This window comes from Salvelinus fontinalis, chromosome 42 (assembly GCF_029448725.1).
Source record: "Salvelinus fontinalis isolate EN_2023a chromosome 42, ASM2944872v1, whole genome shotgun sequence".
NCBI classification, from domain to species: domain Eukaryota; kingdom Metazoa; phylum Chordata; class Actinopteri; order Salmoniformes; family Salmonidae; genus Salvelinus; species Salvelinus fontinalis.
Window position 1 is genome coordinate 7,177,888 of NC_074706.1, and position 13,798 is coordinate 7,191,685.

At 42.7% G+C, this 13,798-nt stretch overlaps 2 protein-coding genes across 3 annotated transcripts in view; both read right to left on the bottom strand.

Moving 5' to 3' along the window:
• Positions 1 to 1,062, bottom strand: part of LOC129841020 (15-hydroxyprostaglandin dehydrogenase [NAD(+)]-like) — a 28,877-nt gene extending 27,815 nt beyond the window's left edge. Inside the window, exons 1-2 of the mRNA XM_055909128.1 lie at positions 812 to 1,062; positions 491 to 614 (exon numbers count right to left, since the gene is read on the bottom strand). Coding sequence (XP_055765103.1) covers positions 491 to 614; positions 812 to 904 — 217 coding nt within the window. The 5' untranslated portion in view covers positions 905 to 1,062. The remainder of the gene's footprint in view (positions 1 to 490; positions 615 to 811) is intronic.
• Positions 1,063 to 1,906: 844 nt separating this feature from the next.
• The window catches only part of LOC129840966 (glycine receptor subunit alpha-3-like), a 116,103-nt gene continuing 104,211 nt past the window's right edge, over positions 1,907 to 13,798 (bottom strand). For both annotated transcript variants that reach the window (XM_055909038.1, XM_055909037.1), the window contains exons 7-9: positions 12,069 to 12,283; positions 9,409 to 9,555; positions 1,907 to 5,014 (exon numbers count right to left, since the gene is read on the bottom strand). In XM_055909038.1, the coding sequence (XP_055765013.1) occupies positions 4,709 to 5,014; positions 9,409 to 9,555; positions 12,069 to 12,283 (668 nt within the window). In that variant the 3' untranslated portion in view covers positions 1,907 to 4,708. The remainder of the gene's footprint in view (positions 5,015 to 9,408; positions 9,556 to 12,068; positions 12,284 to 13,798) is intronic.

The following is a 13,798-nucleotide window of genomic DNA, read 5'->3' on the forward strand; positions in this document are numbered from 1 at the left end:
AAATTATATGTACATTTACTTTACCGGTTGTCCATACTGTTGGTCCTTTTTACGGTAAGGAAGTGGCGATAAAATGTCCATAGGAATGTATAATCAAACCAACTTTTCAAACCACTGGTGGTGGGTTCAGATGTTTATCACCTGAAACATGCTCACACGATGTAAATACATGCAAGCGATGTATGCATACTTCCCGAGCTCGTACACGTGTTTATATTGTTTTGTGCATGTGCCAGGAGATAGAAAGCAATACCAGCGCTTGAAAAGATATGTGTAATAATACTTCCCTGTGGATATTTTTTTGTCAATTCCTACCCACAAAACGACAAAACGCACAGACAACTGGCAGAGTAGCCTAAACTGAAATACAATTGCATTAAACATTCTGACTTGTAGAGCTTGTGAGAGTAAATGTTCCAAACAAATGAAGTGCATTCATCTCAGAATATGAACCAGAAGTATCACCGTTTTATTGTCAGGCAACCATTACCTTTAAGTTTCAATCTGTCCGTCACGTCACACTGAATGAAAATGCAGTTCCCATCTCCAAACTCTCCATCTAAAATCTTCTTGCATTCCTCTCCGACACTTTGATTCGAGTCAACAAGTGCAACCTGCGGATATAAAATCAGAACATCTACAAAACTATGTCCAAATATTTAAAGAGGTTCTTGTGCAACACAGTTGGTTTTGGCTCCGTACAACCACGATAGGTTGGTACAAGCGCCGCGCGTAAAATGCGTAAAGTAACCAAAACCACCGTCCATTTACGGGCGACAATAGGCTAATAACTTTATATATAAACACCAACCTTTGCTTCATTCTTCAGAAGGCTTTCTGCGACGGCTCTACCGATACCTTGGGCTCCGCCCGTAACTAGAGCCACTTTACCTCGCAGAGTCATCTTTTACGCTTCATCTGGCTGCGACACGCCGCGCTGCTTTATGTAGGCTCCTATATCATCTGGTACATTAGTTGTCAGAAAAGGGGCGTGTGGCGTATGTAGCTCTAAATAAACACACGGCGGATAATTACGCTGTCTCGTCTTTCACCTTTTTCATATTCCAAACCGACCTCCTAATGAGATAGGCCTGCAGTAGAAGCTCACTACTGGCATCATATAACTACATATTGCTCAATTTAATATGTTCTCTGTGACTGGCAACAAAGAGCATGAGGAAATATCTACTGCTATGCTCTTCATATTGGGCAACCATGCAGTGAAGTCATAAAGCTCGCTATTGGTAGGCCGGCAGTCTGTTTTGAACGGCAATAGCTTAACGTTAGATTGGGAATGCATTTTATGACGTTGAGATATAGACCTACAGTATATGATATCCCTTTATTTGACCATTTGCCTCTGTTCAAAGGCCTGAAACAACCACCCGAGCCACTGCCTGTTCATCCCGTTACCATCCAGAAGGCGATGTCAGTACAGGTGCATCAAAGCCATCAGACTGTTAAATAGCCATCACTAGCTGGCTACAGTACCACCCAGGTTACCCAACCCTGCACCTTCGAGCTGCTGCCCTATGTACATAGTCATGGAATCACTTGTCACTTTAATAATGTTAACATACTATTTTACTTATTTTATATGTATACAGTATACTGTATTTCGGCCAATGCCCCCCCAAAATTGCTTGTCCTAAGATGTATATATTTATTAATTTAATTATTAAACTTTTTATATTTGTGTGTATTGTTGTGAATTGTTAGATACTACTGCACTGTTGGAGCTAGGAACACAAGCATTTCGCTACACCCGCGATAACATCTGCTAAATATGTGTGTGTGACCAATAAAATGTGATTTGAACTTTACGGCACAGCAGGGTCACAGGTTCTATACCCACTCTGTATGATCCTCTGAATTTATACAGTAACAAAGACACAATGACAAAATCTTAATTTAGAAATGTAACAGTTTTTTTCCTCAATCTTTTTTTTTCTCTCCAAAGGACCTTTATTAGATGTATGAAAAGTATTTACAGATGTACATTATAATGGAAAAAAAGCACATGTGTTCTCATCATCATCACGGCAGCAACTAAAACACAGGTCAAACACAAGTTCAAAAATAAATATATTGACATTGAATTCAGTTCATGCATCTAACATTTAATAATACTGTCATTTTTTGTACAAAATAAAGTATTTAAATACACTTGCAATAGAAATGTACATGAAACGTATATTAATTCATCCTTCACATTGTGTATAACTGTGTCAAATACTAATATGTAGAAGTGGTATTAAAATCTGTAGAACTATATGAAAGCTTTGTCACTTTATTTAGGAATGTGGGAGTATAGATATGTTTTTACCAAAACTATATGGCACAGTATCTCTTCATAGATTTAATCAGTAGTTGTTTTTAAATAGTGTAAAATTCTGGAAATGCCTTACCAAATATTTCTTTTTATATCTTTCAAAAAACATCACAACAGTCTTGGAGTACAAGAGCCTGTCAACCATCTAGAAAAAGGAAAGGAGATTGATATATTGCACGTTTCATAGATGTATCCATAAATATATTCATTTTATTGTCTTCTCCATTATGAGTCAGCTTAAAATTGGGTCAGGTCTTTACAGTGCAGTTTTATACTGTCTCTGTGTGTCATCCGGTTTGATCAAACACAAGAATATGATACGACTGAATCATTGCCCATTTGTACGATATTCCGATAGTTTGTCTGTTCATTGTCTGTTGTTGATAATCATTTCAGTATATTAACATACCGTACAAAGTAAACAACCCCTAATTTCTATAATTATTTTTATATATAGTTAAATAAAATGTTACTTCATCATAACAATTACAATCTATTCTAAATTCTTTCTTCATCTCTATACATGCACTTTCACCCCCCAACTTATGGAGAGTGTGAATTCCTTTCATTTAAAAGTCTTATATCCCATACATGTAACTATTCAAATATAGGTACTCTGGATACTGAACCTAGATCAGTTATAACTTAATTGTGATGGTGCTCCCCAGGGTTGTGTACTGCTACCAACACAGTTTCTGAGTGATATGCTCAGTGACACCAGAGCAATGGTAATTTGTGAGCATTTGATAGAAAAAATGATAAAATAAAGATTATATTGAAAGGCAAGTTGTAAACCAAGAAGTGAAAGGCCTGATTCAGGCTGTGTATAGTATTTTGGCTATATACTGTTAAAGTAACTGCCCAGTGAAAATCTCCCTTTTAAAAGTTAATATTCTGTTAACTAATTTCCAAATAATGTTGCTGACTCGTCCTATACTCGTATTTGTGACCAAAGCATAAATTGGAGAAAAAAACACGTCAAAAACCCCACCTCAAACTTGTATCTCAAACAGACCGTTTAAAAAATGCTTGTCATTTCCTCATAGAACATGTCATCTCCCTGAGGAGGATGAGCTGGCCAATCAGCAGTCTAGAGGAGAATGAGCTGGCTAATCAGCGGTCTATTTAAGTTATTATTTGTATACGCCCACACCATTCTGTTGTTGGGGTACGTCCACACCCTTCAAACACAGAAAACCTGCTTTTCTAACATACATAATTAAAACATTCAGCAAAGAAAACAATTTCACTCCTATTGTAAGAAATTATAGGTCATATTTAACAGAAACCTGAAAACACTCGGCAGTTACTTTAATGATATCCTCAGCCTTCCAAATTCACAGTGGGGGCTCATGGAGACTACAACGGTATCAAATCTCTCTTTTTATATTCTATTTTCATGTTGCTCATTCAGTTTTTCCTCAGTAGGTTACCTCTTTGGTCGATCCTTTGTTAGCTTGTGTTGAGATTCTAGGTAATTTAAGGTTGATGCTTTCACATATTTGGCCCCCTGTTTGTCTTGAGTGTTTCGGCAGTGGTTTGTTTGACCGAGTGAACGGAACAGTGAATAGTGAATCATCATTTTGTGGAAATAAGTCAACGAAGGAAATGAAGGTGAGAAAGAAACCATGGCAACACCGTAGTTGAGTTTGTGCCGAGTGTGGACCTGGGGAGTTGAATCACTCAACAAAGTCACAGAGAGGTTCATGACGTTTCTGTACGTGATGAGTAGCACTAGGGACGGGACATTTAACCCACATTAGTGAGCGTGGAAATGTGTCAAAGTGGCAGCTTTTTATATCTGAGAAGTATAACAAACATCTGATGGTTATACTAAAGATACACTATAATCTGGTGGAAAATCTCCAAAGGACTTGAGTGTACTGGAAGTTGTTCCTTGTTTACCAGTGTTGTATGGAAACTGTACTGTACATAGAACATTGGCAGTAAAGCTGTAAGACACAAGTGTGGGTACAGTGTTTGGGAGGTCCTGTGTGTGTGTGTGTGTTTGTGACAGAGGGTTTACAGAGGTGAATAAAAGCATTGCTCCCGTTTTGACTGCACATTGTGTGGGGTGGTGAAGTGGGTCTCGTCCGATACTCCAAACTGGTCTCCAGTTGCATAGTGAGCACGGCGTCTGTCCTCTCTTGTTGTCGGTGGGCGATACAGACATAACTCTGCTCTGCTTTTTTTGGGGGGCTTTGTTTTGGAACCCCAGGTAGTTGGTGAACTTTCAAATGTTAATGTCAAACAGTTCCCACATTGTAAGGAGGGACCGGGGTCTTCTTTCCCCTTGTTTCATTGTACTGTACTGTACTGTACCCTACTGTACTGTACTGTAGTGTAATGTACCCTACTGTACTGTAGTGTTCTGTACTAGTCCTTGTGCACATCCTCAGCCCGGAGAATCTTGTACAGGACCCAGTAGAAAATGTTAAAAAACAGGAAGGCCAGGGGGAAACCTGCCCGCGATACCGTGTCGATCTTCTTGGCGCGGTCGATGAACAGCTTTCTCATCTCTTCGTGGCTCTTGGCGGCCGGGTCCTTCTTGGGCTGCTGGGTGGGCTGTGGCCCCGTGGCGCCCGGGGTGGTGGCGGCGTTGTTGGTGGCCTTGGGGATGGTGCCGTCCTTGACCGCCGTGGTGGCGGTGAAGCTGAGGCGGCTCTCCCTCACGTCGTCGTCCTACGAACAGGAAAGGCAGGAGTTAGTTAGATAGGGGTCAGAGGTCAAGGATGAATGAACTCCCCGGACGGGAACGAACACTCCCCCGATGGACGGCCATGAGGTGCTCCAGAGAGGGACACTGAAATGTCATCCCTCTCCCTCCATTGAGCTTGCTCTCCCTCCTTCTCTCTTAACCATGGGGGATCGCTTGCCATAGCAACAGCAGTAGCAGCAATATGACAGGCTGACTAGGTCTCCCAGCCAAGTACACTTCAGTCTCCCTCCTGCTAACACTCCAAATAAACTTGACAACTAAACTTCCGCCTTAGACTTCATGTTGAGTCAATGCCTATTCTCCCTAACTCAATAAATCTATCAAAGTGCAACATGAACATGGAGTGATTTGTGCGTCATGAGACCTTGCTTAAAACCTCTAGTCTATTATTGTTTTTATAACCCATAATGCCTCTGGTGTTATCCTCCTCTCTCTCTCTCTCTTTCAAATCTACTCATTCCTGTACCCTTTAAAGTTGTCACCACTCAAGCGTCCCCCTGGCCTTTTCCCTCAAATGTCAAAACTAGGGTCGAAAAAAGGGCTCAGAACTGGAAGTTCTCTTTAAAAAGCAATTGACACCATATGAATGAAGGGGTATTACCTTTGGCCGACGCACAAACAAAGCCCCGCGTGTGATCGTTTTGTTTGACATGCCCAATATGGGAATTATTTAAATGGAATGAAAACAGAATCAATATAAGTTGAGCAATCATTTTTCCATGAGCGAATTCACAATGAACAATAAATGATATGTTGACATGAGGGAAGAATAAGAAAGCAGGAAACGTTTTGATATTGTCCTTGTTTCCAGGCTGAGATGCAATTTCTGCAGAAATGCATTTGGATAGGGAAATAAAAAGAAACACCAACTGAAAGGAACAAGGAACTGGGAGTGAAAACAGGGAGTGTGTGACAAGTTGACAACAGGCCATTATGACATTAAACTAATAATGAAGAATAATGGAATGCCATTAGTGTCATGAAGAAAGTCACAGAGTCAATGAGTCACTACACCAGCATTGTGAGTCACGTTACGCTTAAAGGGATACTTTGGGAATTCGTCAATGAAGCCCTTCATCTACTTCCCAAGAGTCAGATGAACTCGATACTATTTTAATGCCTCTGCGTGCAGTTTGAAGGAAGTTGCTACTGTAACTGGCGTTAGTACAATGACTAGACTTCTATGGCAACATTTAGCATGCTAGCTTTTACCATAGGCGTCCAGTCAGTAGTTAGCATTGGCTCGCAAAACCACCTCCAACTTCCTTCATACTGGATGCAGAGATATAACAATGGCATCCACAAGTCCATCTGACTCCAGGGAAGATTTAATTGCCACACATTTTTACAACACATTCTCGTGAATGAAATACTGTAAAAAATGCATGTTTCCATGCTGTCTTTGTATAGTTCTCATACTTAGGTGTGAAAATCAATATGAATATGGAGAGAACACCGATAACGACAAACAGCAGAGGAACAGCACAAACTACAAGGAACACAAACTTGTGACCAGATGGAGTGTGGGGTTCTAATAGCTGGGTTCTAATGTTCTTTACCCTGTCAGAGGAATTGTAGATGTGGCCCATAGATCCATATATGGGCGTATCGTTGTTTCTCAAACCATTAATACGTCTCAATGACTCAGCCAGCTCACTGGGATCAATGGAGTGATCCTCATCACCATTCTTTCATCACAGGAGAAGCATGCAAATGGGAAACATAAACAAACAAAGTACCAAAAGGATGAGGAGAATCATGCAATATAGAGGAATTCACTGTGGATATGCCTGAAACACTGTGGATATGCCTGAAACACTGTGGACATGCCTGAAATGCCGTGGACATGCCTGAAACGCCGTGGATATGCCTGAAACGCCGTGGATATGCCTGAAACACTGTGAATATGCTTGAAACGCTGTGAACATGCCTGAAACGCTGTGGACATGCCTGAAACGCTGTGGATATGCCTGAAACACTGTGAATATGCTTGAAACGCTGTGGACATGCCTGAAACGCTGTGGACATGCCTGAAACGCTGTGGATATGTTTGAAACACTATGGACATGCCTGAAACGTGCTGTGGATATGCCTGAAACGCTATGGACATGCCTGAAACGTGCTATGTATATGCCTGAAATGCTGTGGACATGCCTGAAATGCTGTGGATATGCTTGAAACGCTGTGGACATGCCTGAAATGCTGTGGACATGCCTGAAACGCTGTGGATATGCTTGAAACGCTGTGGACATGCCTGAAACGCTGTGGATATGCTTGAAACGCTGTGGACATGCCTGAAACGCTGTGGACATGCCTGAAATGCTGTGGATATGCCTGAAACGCTGTGGACATGCCTGAAATGCTGTGGATATGCCTGAAACACTGTGGACATGCCTGAAATGCTGTGGATATGCTTGAAACGCTGTGGACATGTCTGAAACGCTGTGTACATGCCTGAAACCCTCTGGATATGCCTGAAACCCTGTGGACATGCCAAAAACACATGCAAATCGATAAGAACATCAAACAAGAAGGTGAATCAAAACGAAAGCTGTGCCATGCTTTAAGAAACTGGGCGAGGTGAAATTGAACATAACATAATTGTTTTGTGTGTGTGTGTTGGTATTTGACTTCTAGACAAGTTGGTTACCTCAAGTTAGTTAGAGAAAGGCTGAGCTCTGCATATTTGAATTGACAATGACCCCTATCCACTTAGTGACTTTTTCCTCCCCTTGGTTACTAGCAGTGTTCATTCATCTTTATCTCGTCGTGTTCTATCTCGATTTCCCTTGGTAAAATCCACAGAGTATAAAGCAAATGGACTCTTCCCCTGGTACAGAGGCAGTCTTTTTTTGTGTCTCCATTTTATATTAATGGATGAGGGATAGGAAGAAACACAGACATCAGCCAAATGTTCAGACACTGACCCGTTCTGTCCTTCAGGAAGCTTTGTCGTAAACATGTCGAAGTAAACATTGGAAGTTTTAGCCTTGGTGCACGACAGGTTGGTGTAGTAACGGTATATGGCCACAGGGGAGCAGTGTTGACTCAAAGGTGGATGGTAGAACATTGCACCTGTTGGGGAAGTTGCTTTGCTGTTGTGCATCAACTTTTTCATTGTGTCAAACAAGGCCATGTTGTTTTGCCGAGTCTGAATACAAAGAGTATGCTAACTTTCTGTAGTCTACTTTCATGAGTAAGAATTTGTTCGCAACTGAATTGCCTGGATAAATAGCTTCAATAACCTAAATAAGCAAGCCTTTTGACCATAGAGACATGATTTTTCTGACCCAGGCCCAGAGTCCAGGCTAGGGCCCGATTTAGTGACAGACAGCGTATAATTGGACTTTTCCGTCTTAATCTTTTAAAATATCCAAAAGGCCAGAAACCCAATTAACCACAGAGTCAAGGCCACTAAGCCGCCCCTACATCCGTCAAGTCACATTTTTGGTCGACTAATTCCCAAAACTCCTCTGTCAACCTCATCTTTTGACATTTCTCAACATCCTCAGACAGTCTTCAGACAACATTTCATGTTACACTGCTTGTTTCATGGACTACAGTGCTACAAGCTCTTTACAATAGCAATCCAATATAATACAATCTGTGGTATTAACTCTCAACGTACACACTAAGTGGACAGAAAATTAAGAACACCTGCTCTTTCCATGACAGACTGACCAGGTGAATCCAGGTGAAAGCTATGATCCCTTATTGATGTCTCTTGTTAATCAGCGTAGATGAAGGGGAGGAGGCAGGTTAAAGAAGGATTTTTAAGCCTTGAGACAACTGAGACATCGATTGTGTATCTGTGCCAAGGCAAAAGATGGGCAAGGGGAAAGATTTAAGTAACTTTGAACAGGGTATGGTAGTAGGTGCCAGGTACAATGGTTTGTGCCAAGAACTGCAACCCTGCTGGGTTTTCCACGCTCATCTGTTTCCCGTGTGTAATCAAGGATGGTCCACCACCCAAAGGACATCAAGCCAAATTGACACAACTGTGGGAAGCATTGAAGTCAACATGGGCCAGATCCCTGTGGAACGCTTTTGGCACCTTGTAGAGTCACGACGAATTGAGGCTGTTCTGAGGGCAAAAGGGGAAGGTGTCCCTAATGTTTGGTATACTCAGTACTGTATGTCTGAGAAGGATATATCTGTGAAGGATAGAATTGCTTGTTTCATTATTTGTTAGGTGCTAAAGCATTGAGATAGGAGTTATTCAGAGGGTGCTTTGTGACCACGTACTTCAGCGTCAGAGCTCCTTAAGGAACCACACCATAACGGCAATATGCAGTCATTGTTGTTTGTTCACGCTCTGATTCGACGAACGTGTTCTAGATTGGTCTGTAAACGTTACCTTCTTCTTCGTTCTCCGCGGGCGGAGTCTTAAGAGTTCCTTGTGTTGCCTGGAGACAAAGTTGACGGCGGCGTACTCGAGCAGAGCGGAGAATACGAAGAGCAGACACACCGCCATCCAGATGTCGATGGCCTTCACATAGGATACCTACAACACCAGAGAGACAAAGTCACAGTCACACAGTCAGAGAGCAGAGACCGACAGACAGACGGAGACAAAGTCACAGTCACACAGTCAGAGAGCAGAGACAGACTGACAGACGGAGACACAGTCACAGAGCAGACAGACAGATGGAGACAAAGTCACAGTCACACAGTCAGAGAGCAGAGACAGACTGACAGACGGAGACACAGTCACAGTCACACAGTCACAGAGCAGAGACAGACTGACAGACGGAACAACAGTCACAGAGCAGACAGACAGACAGACGGAGACAAAGTCACAGTCACACAGTCAGAGAGCAGAGACAGACTGACAGACGGAGACAAAGTCACAGTCACACAGTCAGAGAGCAGAGACAGACTGACAGACGGAGACAAAGGAGTTGAGAGAATGAATAGTCTGACATAGTCTGGCAGAATTTCATAGGATTTCAACTGTCTGGCCAAGTTTGCAGCTTGTTTTATGTTTTCATTTCACAGAGATTGGATTGATGCTGTTACATAATCTGGAGTATGTTAGGAGTGTATGAGAATACATAATACGTGTAAATATCACATATGTGTCATTGAGTATTTAGTTGTTTTTATCTTGATACCACCTATACTATATGTAAGGTTATTTTATTTATTTATTTATTTTTTTGTTGAATTTTACCCCCTTTTCTCCCCAATTTTCGTGATATCCAATTGTCAGTAGTTACTATCTTGTCTCATCGCTACAACTCCCGTACGGGCTTGGGAGAGACGAAGGTCGAAAGCCATGCGTCCTCCGAAGCACAACCCAACCAAGCCGCACTGCTTCTTAACACAGCGCGCCTCCAACCCGGAAGCCAGCCGCACCAATGTGTCGAAGGAAACACCGTGCGACAGAGCTTGGGCGCGAACCCAGAGTCTCTAGTGGCACAGCTATATATAGACCACTGCGCCACCCGGGAGGCCCGTATATGTAAGGTTTTAAAGGCACAAAACTATATTTGTCTGTGTTTTATATATATTTACACACTATTAGGTTGGAATAATGCTGTGAAATTGTGAAAATTATGTGTAAGAGCTGTTTGAAAAGACCATCTGGAATTTCAGCCTGTTTTGGTGGGATGGAGTTTTGGCATCCCTGGTGATATCACCAGGCGGTAAATTAGTTAATAGACCAATAAGAAAGAGAGTTCAAAAGCCTCTCTGCCTATAACAGCTAGTTTTCAGTTTTCCCCCTCCCCACTCAGACCACCCCCAGACAGTCCTAGCAAAATTCTTGCTTGAGAAATAGCTCTTTGCTAAGAAGCAATTATTTTAATTGTTACCCAGAAATGATTTGATATTGGAGGTAACAGCTGCATTGGTGTCACGACTTCCGCCGAAGTCGGCCCTTCTCCTTGTTCGGGTGGTGTTCGGCGGTCGACGTCACCGGCTTTCTAGTCACCATCGATCCATTTTTCAGTTTCGTTTTGTTTTGTCTGTATTATACACACCTGGTTTCAATTCCCCCATCATGTTCCCTATTTAACCCTCTGGCTTTCATTTCTGTTTTGTCCGTGATTGTTTGTGCGTTAGGTGTTGTAGTTGATACGTGTATGTATCTGTTTATTTTCCATTTGTGGAATTGTGCATTTATTTGAGTAAAACACTGTGGTTTCGCCCAACACTGTGTCCTGCGTTTGACTCCAAATATTCTCCGCACACAACCCTGACAATTGGACCTTTAATATTTAGTCTGTCATGATGTTACCGTTTAATTTTTCAAGAAAATCGATATGCAATCACTTATATCATGACGGTGTAAAAACGTCTTCTTGCTGAATGCTTAATTAAGGTACGTAACAGAACATTCCATATCCTATACTGCATTATCCTTTAATGCATACAGAACACTAAATACTACTCAAGGGTAAAAGGACAAGTTAGGTATTTTTTGATTTAGATTTATTTTAAAGTTGACCTTGACAGTAGTCTATGGCCCAGGAGAAAATTGTATCCTCGGTTTTACAGTAAGTCTAAAAATTCTGAACTTGTCATTTAACAAGTAAGTGCCAGTATTTTGTTCTTCTACATGGGTGAATCCCAAACATATATACACAAGCCCTTTGGGATGAGATGTATTAAACCGTACTGAGATGCTCCATACAGACAGAAATTCTCTGAATACGAGCCGGGGCATTTACATATCTCAGAACATCGCTTTCATATCATGTCTTAATGGATATCTCTCTTTAGGTAACTCTTTATACAGTCTATTTGAGATCATTTAGCTGTCACAAGAGTGTATAAACAATGCAACACATTCAATCTTGTAAGATCTCTGCAATACTGCTCACTACAAGGCTCCGTTAAGCAAACAGAAAAAGTCACCCTGTACCCAGACCACAAATCAACAACGGACAGTCAGCCCTGAAGAAGGGACACTTTTTTGGGTGAGTACAGTGGTGATGCACACAACACACTCTCCTGCCAACCCACACACCCGCACCCCCACTAACACTCTCGCATACTCTGCACCCGACCCACCTTAGGCAGAGACGTTCTAGAACCGGAGCTCTGGGTGGTCATGGTGAGCACAGTGGTGATGCCCAGTGCCACCCTAGCGGGCGCGGCGTCCATGTTGATCCAGAAGGAGACCCAGGAGAGGATGACGATGAGGAGAGAGGGGATGTACATCTGGATCAGGTAGTAACCCATCTGTCTCTCCAGGTGGAAACGCACCTCGATGCACGTGAACTTCCCTGTGGGAAGAGGGAGAGAGAGGAGAGAGGAGAGGAGGGAGAGAGAGGAGAGGAGGGAGAGAGAGGAGAGAGGAGAGGAGGGAGGAGAGAGGAGAGAGGAGAGGAGGGAGAGAGAGGAGAGAGGAGGGAGGAGAGAGAGAGGAGAGATGAGAGAGATGAGGGAGAGAGAGGAGGGAGGAGAGGAGAGAGGAGAAAGAAGAGGGAGAGAGAGGGGGGAGGAGAGAGGAGAGAGGAGAGAGGAGGGAGAGAGGAGGGAGGAGAGAGGAGAGAGAGAGGAGAGATGAGAGAGAGGAGGGAGAGAGGAGGGAGGAGAGAGGAGAGAGAGAGGAGAGATGAGAGAGAGGAGGGAGAGAGAGGAGGGAGGAGGGAGGAGAGAGAGGAGAGAGGAGAGAGGAGAGAGGAGAGAGGAGAGAGGGGAGAGAGGAGAGAGAGGAGAGAGGAGAGAGAGGAGAGATGAGAGAGATGAGAGAGAGGAGAGATGAGAGAGGAGAGAGGAGAGAGGAGAGAGAAGAGGGAGAGAGAGGAGGGAGGAGGGGGAGAGAGAGAGGAGAGAGGAGAGCGACTGAGACAAGCTCCTATGTTTTCTTTGTTTCGTATTAAAGTCTGCCTGAATAACATACTCGGAAATGTACAATGAAAATGTATAGGAAAGATGAGGCGTACTCCTTTGGAGACTATTAGGTTTCTCTGTCGACCATATCTTACAAACATCAGCATTTCTCCTCATACACACCGTATACTGTACATGTAAACAAACCTACACACAAACTGTACACGTGGCTTCTCAGAAAATCTCCATTCTAGCAACCCAAGCGCCCGTGCTGTGGAGGAGTTTAAGTCGATCTCCGTGTAGTCGGTCCATGCAGCTGTGGTTATCTTGATCATCAAAGCTCAGTGCATGGGCCTCAGATGAAAATGCCAGTCATGCTCTCTGCCTTTGGTGCGTCAACGTTTGTCAGATCTCCCCACCATCACACACACAAACACACACACACACGCCCAACCCTCAGTTCATAGGTTACTAGTGCCACACTCAATACAGAAGTGGTCCGATGAAACAGACGCCAGGCTACAAGACTGTTTTTCTAGCATACAGACTGGGATATGTTCCGGTATCCAATAGCATTGAGGAGGTTACCACATCAGTCACGGTTTTAATCAATAAGTGCAAAGACGACGTCCCTACAGTTTTTTTAATTTTTTTATTTCACCTTTATTTAACCAGGTAGGCTAGTTGAGAACAAGTTCTCATTTGCAACTGCGACCTGGCCAAGATAAAGCAAAGCAGTGCGACACAAACAACAACACATAGTTACACATGGAATAAACAATCATACAGCCAATAACACAATAGAAAACGTCTATATACAGTGTGTGGAAATTAGATAAGATAAGGGTATACAGTGTGTGCAAATGAGATAAGATAAGGGAGGTAAGGCAATAAATAGGCCATAGTGGCAAAATAATTACAATTTAGCAATTAAACACTGGAGTGATAGATGTGCAGAAGATGAG